The sequence below is a fragment of the Conger conger genome, chromosome 8 (assembly GCF_963514075.1).
Source record: "Conger conger chromosome 8, fConCon1.1, whole genome shotgun sequence".
Classification (NCBI taxonomy): Eukaryota; Metazoa; Chordata; class Actinopteri; order Anguilliformes; family Congridae; genus Conger; species Conger conger.
The window spans coordinates 64,194,804-64,209,114 of record NC_083767.1 but is presented as its reverse complement, the minus strand read 5'-3'; the positions used below and the strand labels follow the sequence as shown (position 1 = coordinate 64,209,114).

Here is a 14,311-nt window from a genome sequence, read left to right as displayed (position 1 = left end):
CCTCACACACCTGGGCCCCTCACACACCTGGGCCCCTCACACACCTGGGCCCCTCACCCACCTGGGCCCCTCACACACCTGGGCCCCTCACCCACCTGGGCCCCTCACACACCTGGGCCCCTCACACACCTGGGCCCCTCACCCATCTGGGCCCCTCACACACCTGGGCCCCTCACACACCTGGGCCCCTCACCCATCTGGGCCCCTCACACACCTGGGCCCCTCACCCACCTGGGCCCCTCACACACCTGGGCCCCTCACCCACCTGGGCCCCTCACACACCTGGGCCCCTCACCCACCTGGGCCCCTCACACACCTGGGCCCCTCACCCATCTGGGCCCCTCACACACCTGGGCCCCTCACACACCTGGGCCCCTCACACACCTGGGCCCCTCACACACCTGATATTCAGCATCTGTGTGATTGCAAGTGCCAGTGATACAGTGGTATGCAAATGTTTGGGAAACCCTGGACAAAGTTAACACACACTTTGCAAAGAGCAAATGTAAACAGGACATACAGCATTGTACAAATGCTCATTTTAATGCACAATTACTATTTGCTGAATTTGCTGAGAAAAAATAAAACCATAGATGCAAAAAAGTGTGTAAGCCCTGTCATTTGCACACGCACGCACACACACACACAGATGATTGGCTAAGAAACAGAAAGTAGAAACAGAAACTCAACCCCTGAACCCCAAACCCACTGAACCCCAAACCCCACGCACTGAGCCCATGGGGCCCTTTGAGCAGAGGCTCTTGCTGGTCTAACGTGGGAAGGAGTGTTAGGTTACATGTGAAGTTGTTGCCGTTTCTGTGTCTTGTTTCCCTCTGTGCTTTCCGTTAGTCTGTCAGTCTCCTATTCATGCCCATTCATTCGTTTCACCTGATTTCACTTCCTGGTTTTCATGCACACCTGATTGTTAGCTCCCTTCCTTATCTCTGTATATATATCTGTCTGTTTTGTTATTTTCCTGCCAGATTGATATGTGTTGAGATACTCTCCAGCGTTTTCTGGTTGATCTCTGTTACAACCCATTTAGTCCCCGACTTCCGCGTTTTGATTTTCCCGTCTGATTTTGAACCCTTGCTTATCGGCCTGTTTTTGGATATCGACTTTTGTTTTCGGATTCTGTTTTTGTCTGCTTAACCCGCCTGTTATTGACCTTTCGCCTGTGACCATGACTACATTTTGGATTATCCGTATTGTAGCTGTTTGCTGGAGAGTTGACCCGTTGTCTGGACTATTAACCACAAACTGCCTTACCCCTGCTGATTCTGTTTGCTGGCTCTTGATCTTTGCCTGTTTACGCCCTGGTCTCGCATCTGGGCTGATTGTTCTACAGACCTGATAAGGAGCCACAGACGCAAAGCTTTTTATTTGTTGTGTTCCTCCCACAATTTGCAGCTTGGGTAGAGTGTGAAAAAATATTGAATGTTTACAATGTTTTGAAATAACATTGTGCAGGTTCTGGCAAGACACTGTGCAGAGTGAGCAGTACCAGAGGTTCTTGGTGCTATGTTGAACATGCACGCACGCACACGCACACGCACGCACGCACGCACGCACGCACGCACGCACACACGCACACACACACACACACACACACACTTTACTATACTGACTATGACGCTAATCCTCTGTCAGTGACTGTCATCATTTGTCCCAGAAAATCTATCTGCTGATCTACGCCCTGCTCAGCTCAGTCTACAGGATACACAGGAGAGTGCGTGCACTCCAACCCCAGTTCATTAGTATCTGCACCTTTTTTTGTTTCTTTTTCTCCCCCCTTCTTTTGCCTACAAAGAAAAAGCACAACAAGTCAGAATCCAATAATCTACTGAATCATCAGCCAGCTTGGTGGCCTCACCTGTCACCTGTCACCTGTATTTCAGCAGGGTGCCACTCCTGCATTCAGCTGCATAACTCACACAGGCTGCATAACTCACACAGGGACAGTCCATCTCACTATTAATTCATTTCTTTTCTAAAGCCAGAAGGCACCATTGCCCATAGACCCTTTATATCAAGGGAAACCTCCTCAGTGTGGCATGTAGATACTGCACATATACCCTGTTCCAATTCTGTTAGTGTGGTGCAGAGACACACTCACATACACACACATACACATTCACACACACACACATGCACACACATACACACTCACACACACACACACATGCATACACATACACACTCACATACACACACATGCATACACATACACACTCACACACACACACACATACACACACACACACACACATACACACTCACACACACACACACACACACTCACACACACACACACACTCACATACACACACATGCATACACATACACACTCACACACACACATACACACTCACATACACACACATGCATACACATACACACTCACACACACACACATACACACTCACACACACACACATACACACTCTCACACACACACACACACACACACTCACATACACACACACACACACTCACATACACACACATGCACACACTGTGTTTTCTTTAAAAGAAAAGGTAAGGAAGGTGTTCAGTTTGCTAGTGCTGTGTGCACTGCTGACGCCTTCCTAAAGTTTCTTTGTTTCTGATTTCTTTTCTAGCTCGTGAGCTTGTGGGTGAGGGACGTTGTCCCCGGTATTTGTACTTTGGTAGTTTTTCCTGAGCTGCGTCTCAAGGTTATTTATTTCATGCCTAATGTTTTGTACTAGGTTGTACTTTTATTTTGGTCAGTGTGGGGTTTTCAGTGCTTGCCTTTTAGCACTCATTTTGGTTGGGTTGTTCGCCCTGGTTTTTAAGGGTGGCTTTATTTTCCTATAGCCGTTTTTGGGCTGTTTCTCTTGTTTGGGCGGAGTTGTCGGGTTATTTTATGTTTCCCTTACATCCCAGGATTTTGTGGCGAACACGTCTGCGTGTCCGTTTATAAGGTATTACCCTTAGTGGCTCCTGGCTCTCCTCCAGTCCCCGACATGACATAAACACCATGTCCGTGTCAGATACAGAGTTATCAGTAATACTCAGAATGGGTTAGAGCTGGGGGGGCTGCCATTGGGCCAGCATCAACAGCGCCTTCCGATGACGAGTTTTGAAAGTGGTATAAAGATTTGTATTGCTCTTCTGGACCAGAATATTATTGCAATAAAACAAATTCACCCGCCCCGATCTTTTCCCGAGAACCGATCTAGCGAGCACGCGGGTGAATGAAATGGTGAATGTCTGATGTCATGGACGAAGTGCAGACATGCAGTCAGGCCAGTTCCAGGGCTCAGGCTGTGCTGCCTGGCAGTGGATGTGGTCTGAGGTGTTATCTGAAGTGCAGACATGCAGTCAGGCCAGTTCCAGGGCTCAGGCTGTGCTGCCTGGCAGTGGATGTGGTCTGAGGTGTTATCTGAAGTGCAGACATGCAGTCAGGCCAGTTCCAGGGCTCAGGCTGTGCTGCCTGGCAGTGGATGTGGTCTGAGGTGTTATCTGAAGTGCAGACATGCAGTCAGGCCAGTTCCAGGGCTCAGGCTGTGCTGCCTGGCAGTGGGTGTGGTCTGAGGTGTTATCTGAAGTGCAGAGCAGGCCCGGTTACTGTCCAGATATGCACCGGACCTGAGCCACACACACAACTGTCCTGTGAAAACCTGAAAACCCAAAAGAGCTGGAATAGAGGGAGAGAGGGAAGGAGAGAGATGGATACAAGTGGATCATATCATCATGTTGGTGAGTTGTCCTTTCATTTCTATCTAACCATCATCATACATATCAAACTTTCTGTAGGAATATAAGCAGTTCTTTTTGGGATATAAGCACTTCCCATTGGAATATAAACACGTCCAACAGTCTGTTACTGTTTTAGGGCTGGAATCTTCTCTCCATAAAGTAAAAAAAACCCCATTGCCTAATTTTCATTTTTGCAACCTTGTAACTTTCTACAAAATTATAAGTCAAGTTTCGAAATATCTTTGGCTAAGTATCTATGACCTATAGCTAGCTAAAATGAACTGTTACAGGTGGAGCCATATTTGCAACTGAAACAAGTTGAAACAAGTTATATTTAAGTGATAGCCCACAACAAACTGGGTCCATTGTTTATGTGTCCCATGCACTCCTTCTCCTGTGGGCTGGAAACAGTAACATTGCTCTCTGCAGCTATTTTTGTAGAATGTTAGCAGGTTGCTGCTGTCATGTTATCTATACTATCTATGTTAGCAGGTTGCTGCTGTCGTGCTAGCTGGATTATCTATGTTAGCTGTCGTTATTATTGTTGTTTATATTACAACTATAAAGCACTGGTGGTTGTACTCAAATAAGTGTAGTGTTATGTACGGTCCTGAAGACCCAAACGCAGACCAGGGGATACTCCAAAAACTTTGTATTTATTACTGTCCAAGTCCAAAGCCAAGAGTCCCAAAAGAAAAGTTGAAAAAGCAAGCAGGGGTCAAAAATCCAAAAAATCAGAAGGGTTAGGGTTAGGGTTAGAGGTACAGAAGGGCTAGGCAAAATCAAAGTCGATGAAAGCAGAATAATCAAATCCCCTCCCAAATCCAAAACAATGAATGAACATTTTTTTCAGCCTCGCATTCTTTTGGTAACCAAAAGTAAGCGATTCAAATATTTCTGAGACGGGTGCGTGGGGGTTGGACCCAAAATGCATGACTCAGAAAAAATCCCGTCAGGGCTTTATTCGGGACGAATCCCAGGAGCGTAGTCAAAACAAGCAAAGTCCATACACGTAGATCCAGCCAATAAAACAATAAATAATCCGAAAACACGGTGCCGAGGGAAGAGGCAAACTCGTAGTCGGTAGACGTGCAGAGAGGTCCGGTAGCAGGAGAGCTGTCAGCGGGGCAGAAGTACAGGCGGACGGCAGGCAGGGTGGTAGTCGAGGGCGATGCGGAAGTCGAAACCATAAAACAAACAGCGAGGCAAAGGTACAAAAACAGTAGGCGAGGACGTGGTCAAAAACAAGCGATGGTCAACGAAACAGAAATCAATAACAGTGGTCGATAAACAGGCTTGGATCTTAACGTGAAATCAATGGTAATAATGCTCAAGCGTTGCTTTGACGGACAAGAGGCAGACAATTTTGCAAAGAACAGAAGTGCAACTGGGCTATAAATGCGGGTGTTGACAGGTGTAGACAATTAGTTAGAGAGCAGCAAGGGAATGGAAAACAGGTGCGATGGATGACAAGTTTAACAAGGTAATTAGTAATCGTTAGTAATAAACCTATCCTGCCCTAGCATTAGTAAATTAGTAAATGACATGCACGAGAAACATAAGGTAACATGAACACATGATTAGTCTGTTAGTGTTACCCAATCCTGATCTAGCATTAGTAGTTTTAGTAAATAGACAAATAGAAACAATTAGGGTGTGAGTGACAGAAAGGGAGAGAGAGAAAGCCGGAATGCAAGATTTGCGGAAAGACATGTAAAAGTGTATGTATAAACAACGACCAGTTCACGTAACAATAAACATAACTCAAAACATAACACTAAACGAACTAAGACCACTCAACATAACAAGACAATACGTGACTAAGACAAAATGATAAAACATAAAACAAAACAAGACAGACCTGAAACGTGACAATTTCCCAGATTTTGTATTTCTAAACTCACCATAGATGAAAGACTCCAAGATGCACCAGCCTTCCTGAATGTGCCAGCGTCTGCAGTATGTTCTGTTAAATATGAATAAGGGTGTTTATTCTCTCTCACAGGGGAGACGCGACATCTCTCAGCGCTTAGGATTGTGCTGCTGGGAGCAAAGGAGTGTGGGAAGAGTTCAGCAGGAAACAGCATCCTGGGCAAACAGGCGTTTACACCGGGAATAAAAACTACAGCGTGTCAGAAGGGGCAGGGCGATGTAGCTGGGAGGGAGATCACGGTGGTGGACACGCCAGGCTGGGTCAGGTATTTTCCTGTTGAAGATTCTGCAGAGCTGCTGAAGGAGCAGATTGTGTGCAGTGTGTCTCTGTGCCCCCCTGGTCCCCACGCCGTCCTGCTGGTCATTAATCTGGACTCATCGTTCCAAGAGAAACACAGGAGATCAGTGCAGGGACACCTGGAGCTTCTCAGTGACACAGTGTGGAGACACACGGTGCTGCTGTTCACCTTTGGGGACACTTTAAGTGACCAGACCGTGGAGCAGCACATCGAGAGCGAGGGACAGGCCCTCCAGGGGCTGATACAAAAATGTGGGAACAGGTACCATGGCCTCAGCAACTCGGTCTCTCAGGTCCCTGAGCTGCTGGTGGTGGTAGAGGAGATGGTGGTGGAGGAGATGGCGGCAGGCCAGGTGTGTGGGCTATGTGCTGGTGGTTATTTTCACATGGAGCCGGACATTCTACAGGACATGGAGAATAAGAGAAGCAGTGCAGAAAAACGAGCCAATCAGAGAGTAAGGAAGGTGAGGGAACGCAGAGAGACAATCAGAGATCTTCAGAAAGGTAAGATAAAAATACTCTTTATTACTTTCATTTAGTTTCTGTTTTAGTCTTTTCTCTGCACAAAGATGCCAGTTTTATTGGGTTACTGTAGTTTGCTGAAAGCGATGTTCTTTCTCTCTGACAGGGGGAACCTGTGGCCTCCCTGAGCTGAGAGTGGTGCTGCTGGGGTGGGTGGCCGCGGGGAAATGCTCCACTGGAAATAACATCCTGGGCAGAGAGGAGTTTGGAGCTTGGAGAAGAACTGCTCAGTGCGAGAAGAAGCAAGGTAAAGTCAACGGGAGGCTGGTCACTGTGGTCAACACACCAAGCTGGTGGAAGTCTATCCCAGCTGAGCTCACACCTGATTGGGTAAGACAGGAAGTGGTGAATAGTTTGACACTGTGTCACCCTGGACCCAACATGATTCTCCTGGTCATTCCTGCTGACACGTCATTTAAAGAGGAGCAAAGGAAAATAATACAAGACAACATGGAGCACCTTGGAGAGAGAGTGTGGGGACACACTCTGGTGCTGTTCACCTGGGGGGAAAGCCTAGGAAACAACTCCATCGAGCAGCACATCGAGAGCGAAGGACAGGCCCTCCAGTGGCTTATACAGAAATGTGGGAACAGGTACCATGTCCTCAGGAATATGACAAAGGACAGCACCCAAGTCCCAGAGCTGCTGGAGAAGATTGAGGAGATGGTAGCTGGTAGAAGTGTCTATCATCTCATGCCTGAGACACAGAGTGAGGTGGTGGAGACGATTGTGGAGATGAGCAGAGAGACCAGGGCGGGTGATCTCAGCACAGAGGAGAAGAAGGCTCTGGCGCAACGTATCGATGAACTCTGGATTAGGAGAGAAGAACAACTGTTGGAGAAACTGGGTTTGAATTTTCCTAAGGGAACAGACAGTGGGATTGAGACCTGGCAGCAGGGCACAGGAGGTCAGCCTCCTGCTCATTTCCAAAAACTGTTTGAAAAGGAATGGAACAGATGCGAGTCGTCCTTGACGAGCAGGTCTAAGAGAACGTCTAAGAGAATGTCTGGAGGAGAAGACAAAGACGGTACAATAGGGCTGACAGGGGGAAGAGCCACTGAATCTTCTACGATACAGAAACAAACCACCCAACAAAAAACAAAACACCAAACTGATGAACCCCCTGATTGTGAGTTTGGTCCATTCCATTTCTCATCAGACAGACCTTACTACATAAACATTATTTCCATAACAGGCTGTAGATGGCTGGTTTCACCAAAGTGAAAATGACTTTCACTTACAGATTGCAAAATCTTATCAAAATGCATTTGCGAATTGCAAAAAACTACAGAATTGTACATTTTTGTTCTTATATTGAAACATGATTTTTTGACATAGTGAAATAGATTGCATCAAGGATTGTTAGAATATGCCTTTTACTGTCTGAGTCTGTGGTGAAGGGAGGGTTGTAAGCCCTGAGCATGGCAAGGGGGAGGCTGGAGTTGTATTACCCTGCTTTCCAAATAAGAGGCTGATAAGCATCGAAACTGCTGTTCAGAGAGTCTTTTTAACAATCTGGAATTGGTGTTTTTCGGTTTTATTATGTCACAGTTTTGTATGATATAAATATGAACGCAACAATAATTTGAGATGTCATTGGCTCAACCACAAGGGGGCAAAGGGGATGGGGTTTAAACACATCATTATTTTGATACCCCATTAGCGTGGTAAAGTTAAATAAAAGATCGTTATTATATGTCCATAGATGCTCTCAGGGCTGGAAATTAAGCTTGTCCACTCATAATTTTTTAAAAACCAAAATCCATTGTTTCTCATTTAAAACACATCATTATTTCTTAATAAATGTGATTCATATTTATCATTTTAATACATCAACATTTTATTTATTAAGGGACAGTGAAAATAACATGTCTTGTCAACTGACCCCAAACACATTTTGAGCATCTGTATCCTAGGATTGTTCTCTGGCTAATGGCTGTTTTTGGCTGTTTTTGGCTGTTTTTGGTTTCTAGGTGCTGACGAGAGAAAAGCCAGGTGGGACTCTGCAGGGGTGGAAGAGATGGATCAGAAACACTCAGATGAAGAGTCACACACTGCACCCTGGAAAACAGAGAAGGCTTGGGCTTTTCTTCATAATGAAATTAAGGGCATTTTTGAAACGGAGTGGAGCAGGAAAGAGGACACAATCAAAGACATTATCAGGACTGAGATTAAGTCCTACATCACCCCTCCTGCTAAAGAGACCAGTATGAGTTGCGGAATTGACTGTGAGTAATTTTTTTCTGAAGATATTTTAAAGAGTACCTCTACACAATTAACAAATATGAACAATTGGCTGTTCTGTTTTCTGCCTATCAAAGCAGTGCTTCTTAGCTGTTAACCATTAATCCAGCCTATCAGAACTGTGCTTCATAGCTGTTAATCTTAACCCAGCCAATCAGAACTGTGCTTCATAGCTGTTAATCTTAACCCAGCCAATCAGAGCAGTGCTTCTTAGCTGTGACACATTCATCCAGCCTATCAGAGCTGACCCTCACATAACTGTCTGACACAATCTGTCTGTTCACAGTCGGGGGGGAACCGGACACCCCTGATGTTGCAGTGTCATGTATGAAGGTGTACGACTGGCTGAGAGAAAAGCATTCTGGGAATTCTGCTGCTGAATCTGGATATGAAACAAGTTCAGAAACAAGCAACAGAGAGAGCTCTGACATCACAGCACCACGCCCTATACTACATTAACACTGACCAGTGTAATACAGCACCACGCCCTATACTACATTAACACTGACCAGTGTAATACAGCACCACGCCCTATACTACATTAACACTGACCAGTGTAATACAGCACCACGCCCTATACTACATTAACACTGACCAGTGTAATACAGCACCACGCCCTATACTACATTAACACTGACCAGTGTATTATAGCACCACGCCCTATACTACATTAACACTGACCAGTGTAATACAGCACCACGCCCTATACTACATTAACACTGACCAGTGTAATACAGCACCACGCCCTATACTACATTAACACTGACCAGTGTAATACAGCACCACGCCCTATACTACATTAACACTGACCAGTGTATTATAGCACCACGCCCTATACTACATTAACACTGACCAGTGTAATACAGCACCACGCCCTATACTACATTAACACTGACCAGTGTATTATAGCACCACGCCCTATACTACATTAACACTGACCAGTGTATTATAGCACCACGCCCTATACTACATTAACACTGACCAGTGTAATACAGCACCATGCCCTATACTACATTAACACTGACCAGTGTAATACAGCACCACGCCCTATACTACATTAACACTGACCAGTGTTATACAGCACCACGCCCTATACTACATTAACACTGACCAGTGTAATACAGCACCACGCCCCATACTACATTAACACTGACCAGTGTATTATAGCACCACGCCCTATACTACATTAACACTGACCAGTGTAATACAGCACCACGCCCTATACTACATTAACACTGACCAGTGTAATACAGCACCACGCCCCATACATTAACACTGACCAGTGTAATACAGCACCACGCCCTATACTACATTAACACTGACCAGTGTAATACAGCACCACGCCCTATACTACATTAACACTGACCAGTGTAATACAGCACCACGCCCTATACTACATTAACACTGACCAGTGTAATACAGCACCACGCCCTATACTACATTAACACTGACCAGTGTAATACAGCACCACGCCCTATACTACATTAACACTGACCAGTGTAATATAGCACCACGCCCTATACTACATTAACACTGACCAGTGTAATACAGCACCACGCCCCATACTACATTAACACTGACCAGTGTATTATAGCACCACGCCCTATACTACATTAACACTGACCAGTGTAATACAGCACCACGCCCTATACTACATTAACACTGACCAGTGTAATACAGCACCACGCCCTATACTACATTAACACTGACCAGTGTATTATAGCACCATGCCCTATACTACATTAACACTGACCAGTGTAATATAGCACCACGCCCTATACTACATTAACACTGACCAGTGTAATACAGCACCACGCCCTATACTACATTAACACTGACCAGTGTAATACAGCACCACGCCCTATACTACATTAACACTGACCAGTGTAATACAGCACCACGCCCTATACTACATTAACACTGACCAGTGTAATACAGCACCACGCCCTATACTACATTAACACTGACCAGTGTAATACAGCACCACGCCCTATACTACATTAACACTGACCAGTGTAATACAGCACCACGCCCTATACTACATTAACACTGACCAGTGTATTATAGCACCACGCCCTATACTACATTAACACTGACCAGTGTAATACAGCACCACGCCCTATACTACATTAACACTGACCAGTGTAATACAGCACCACGCCCTATACTACATTAACACTGACCAGTGTAATACAGCACCACGCCCCATACTACATTAACACTGACCAGTGTATTATAGCACCACGCCCTATACTACATTAACACTGACCAGTGTAATACAGCACCACGCCCTATACTACATTAACACTGACCAGTGTAATACAGCACCACGCCCTATACTACATTAACACTGACCAGTGTATTATAGCACCACGCCCTATACTACATTAACACTGACCAGTGTAATACAGCACCACGCCCTATACTACATTAACACTGACCAGTGTATTATAGCACCACGCCCTATACTACATTAACACTGACCAGTGTATTATAGCACCACGCCCTATACTACATTAACACTGACCAGTGTAATACAGCACCACGCCCTATACTACATTAACACTGACCAGTGTAATACAGCACCACGCCCTATACTACATTAACACTGACCAGTGTAATACAGCACCACGCCCTATACTACATTAACACTGACCAGTGTAATACAGCACCACGCCCCATACTACATTAACACTGACCAGTGTATTATAGCACCACGCCCTATACTACATTAACACTGACCAGTGTAATACAGCACCACGCCCTATACTACATTAACACTGACCAGTGTAATACAGCACCACGCCCTATACTACATTAACACTGACCAGTGTATTATAGCACCATGCCCTATACTACATTAACACTGACCAGTGTAATATAGCACCACGCCCTATACTACATTAACACTGACCAGTGTAATACAGCACCACGCCCTATACTACATTAACACTGACCAGTGTAATACAGCACCACGCCCTATACTACATTAACACTGACCAGTGTAATACAGCACCACGCCCTATACTACATTAACACTGACCAGTGTAATACAGCACCACGCCCTATACTACATTAACACTGACCAGTGTAATACAGCACCACGCCCTATACTACATTAACACTGACCAGTGTAATACAGCACCACGCCCTATACTACATTAACACTGACCAGTGTAATACAGCACCACGCCCTATACTACATTAACACTGACCAGTGTAATACAGCACCACGCCCTATACTACATTAACACTGTTGTTTTATGGTCACTCATTACATTACATGGCATTTAGCAGACGCTCTTATCCAGAGCGACGTACAACAAAGTGCAGATCAAACACAAGTACAAGTGTGAAGAGGACCTGAGAGGACAGTACAGTTCCGAGTCCTAGTGTAACCAACAATACAATAGCCAATACAAAAAACAACAATATCTAAACTATATAAGTGCCATTACAGTCTGTGGCATATATAAGGCTGATCATGGTGGTGAGTTAGGGAGGGAAAGCTGCAGCCTGAAGAGATGAGTCTTCAGTCTGAGCCGCTCTGACATCATTCCACCACTGTGTCCAAGGGACATGGAAGCCTCTCGGGACAGCAAACCTGAGCAAAATGGACTTGCTTTCGTCTTTACTATTTCTCTGTTTTTTAAATCCACCTTTGTTTCCTTGGATTAGATACTGATTTTGTAAAGTTTTGTAAAGTATTTCTTATTTTTGTTATCATTTTCAGATCACTTTTTCTTAAAGTTTGTTTTCATTCTTTTGATGTCTTTGTCTCATTAGTTTAAGTCCCTGTTTAAATGATTATTTTGTGTTAATCAGTGTGTTTCAATTTTAAAGAATTTTTAAAGAATTTTAAAATGTAAAGAAATCTAAAAAACCAATAAAACCACATTCCACCACTGTGGGACCAGGACAGACAGCAGTCGTGAGCGTGAAGTGCAGGTGTGGCGAGGGGGGGGCGCCAGACTGCATGAGGTGGCAGAACGGAGGGGTCTTGCTGGTGTATAGGTCTTGATGAGGGATCATTCATTCATTCATTCATTATCCTAACCCGCTTATCCTGAACAGGGTCGCAGGGGGGCTGGAGCCTATCCCAGCATACATTGGGTGAAAGGCAGGAATACACCCTGGACAGGTCGCCAGTCCATCGCAGGGCACACACACCATTCACTCACACACTCATATCTATGGGCAATTTAGACTCTCCAATCAGCCTAACCTGCATGTCTTTGGACTGTGGGAGGAAACCGGAGTACCCGGAGGAAACCCACGCAGACACGGGGAGAACATGCAAACTCCACACAGAGAGGCCCCGGCCGACAGGGATTCAAACCCAGGACCGCCTTGCTGTGAGGCGGCAGTGCTACCCACTGCACTATCCATGCCGCCTGTTTTATGGTCATTTGGGAAATATTTCCTTCCTTTTTAAGTGTTCATAAATCATGTTCAGCGGGGTAGACATGTTGTCACTGGAAGCTACCTTTGGGGAACATCTGCACTTTGATTAACTACCTTTGCACTTGGGTTTGCATTATCAATCTCTGTGGATTACAGAATGCTGCAAAATACCAGTAAAGTAATGAAGAATGAACTGAACATTATATATCGTCATTACTAAGCACTGCCACATACACAATCAGTTATTTGGCTATCTAATGGCTAATGGCTATCCTATTGCTTCAAGGTTAATTAAGCCGCACTAAGCAGAGATGCTTGTACAATAAACATGCCATACAATGTGCTGGGCGCCTGACCACTCATATGCATGATGAAGGTCTGAAATAAACATAATCTGAAGAGCATGTTGTTAATGTGAATGTATCCAGAACAACGGAGCAGCACTTCCGATGACACCGGAATAGGATTACCGCAGCGCTGGAACAATAACCTCAGCAGGCTACTGTAGGGCTGGGCGATAAAACGATGATGAAAAACAATTTGAAATTGAGCACAAAACCCCTGTGTATGCTGGTTTTCGTTGCGATCAAATAAATTAACTGCTTGATAAAATTTTCTTAATTCGGTGCTTGAAGAATAAAATTAGCATGTTCACATTGTGCCTACTGCACCATCTTGCAAACAATTGCATAAGAAGACGTAAAAAATAAAAGACTGAAGTTAACTAATAGGCTCATAATTCGGTAGATATACATGTGTTTAATTTCATTTTTTCCCTCTTAAACGTTAGTGCAAGTTTGCCTTGTTATCATTTGCTTTGTTTCTTTTTTCATGGTCTTTCAAATGGTTCGTTTTGGTGGCCAGGTGTCCAAGCTTTTGCAAATTACGAGCCTATTGATTCACCTCGATCTCAAATTTCTACATTTATTTTTTTAAACACCTCTTTTGTAATATGGCACGATATGCACAATCTGAATATGGAACTTTTATTATTCGTGTCGTTCATAGCGTGGTGATATGACGTGGTTTAGATGGTAAATAATCAGTCTTACAAGTAAAACATTGAATTAAGAAATATTAGCTGCTTGTTAAAAAACGGGGATTGCAATTGTCGTTGGAACAAAAAGCAGCATACACAAGTGGGGACCGAGTTTTGGAACCACTGCGGTACTTCCCCGATATAGGCCA

General features: G+C 44.7%; 1 protein-coding gene across 2 annotated transcripts; it reads left to right on the top strand.

Annotated features, from left to right (window-relative positions):
• Positions 1-3,555: 3,555 nt before the first annotated feature.
• Positions 3,556-9,287, top strand: LOC133135631 (GTPase IMAP family member 4-like). Of its 2 annotated transcripts, none has more exons than XM_061252789.1 (5): positions 3,556-3,723; positions 5,729-6,457; positions 6,582-6,722; positions 8,449-8,703; positions 9,006-9,287. In XM_061252789.1, exons 1-5 carry the CDS (start codon positions 3,693-3,695, stop codon positions 9,176-9,178), a joined length of 1,329 nt encoding a protein of 442 aa, XP_061108773.1. In that variant the 5' UTR covers positions 3,556-3,692; the 3' UTR covers positions 9,179-9,287. The 2 variants fall into 2 exon arrangements, with proteins under 2 accessions (XP_061108773.1, XP_061108772.1); XM_061252788.1 differs by having other exon boundaries at positions 3,561-3,723; positions 6,582-7,604.
• The last annotated feature ends 5,024 nt before the right edge of the window (positions 9,288-14,311 follow it).

Bases quoted from the DNA above. Each gene is read 5' to 3' on its own strand.
- LOC133135631 (XM_061252788.1), top strand. From the start codon at position 3,693: ATGGATACAAGTGGATCATATCATCATGTTG. The intron at 6,458-6,581 runs GTAAGATAAAAA...TCTCTCTGACAG, and splicing joins AATCAGAGATCTTCAGAAAG to GGGGAACCTGTGGCCTCCCT. The intron at 8,704-9,005 runs GTGAGTAATTTT...GTCTGTTCACAG, and splicing joins TATGAGTTGCGGAATTGACT to TCGGGGGGGAACCGGACACC.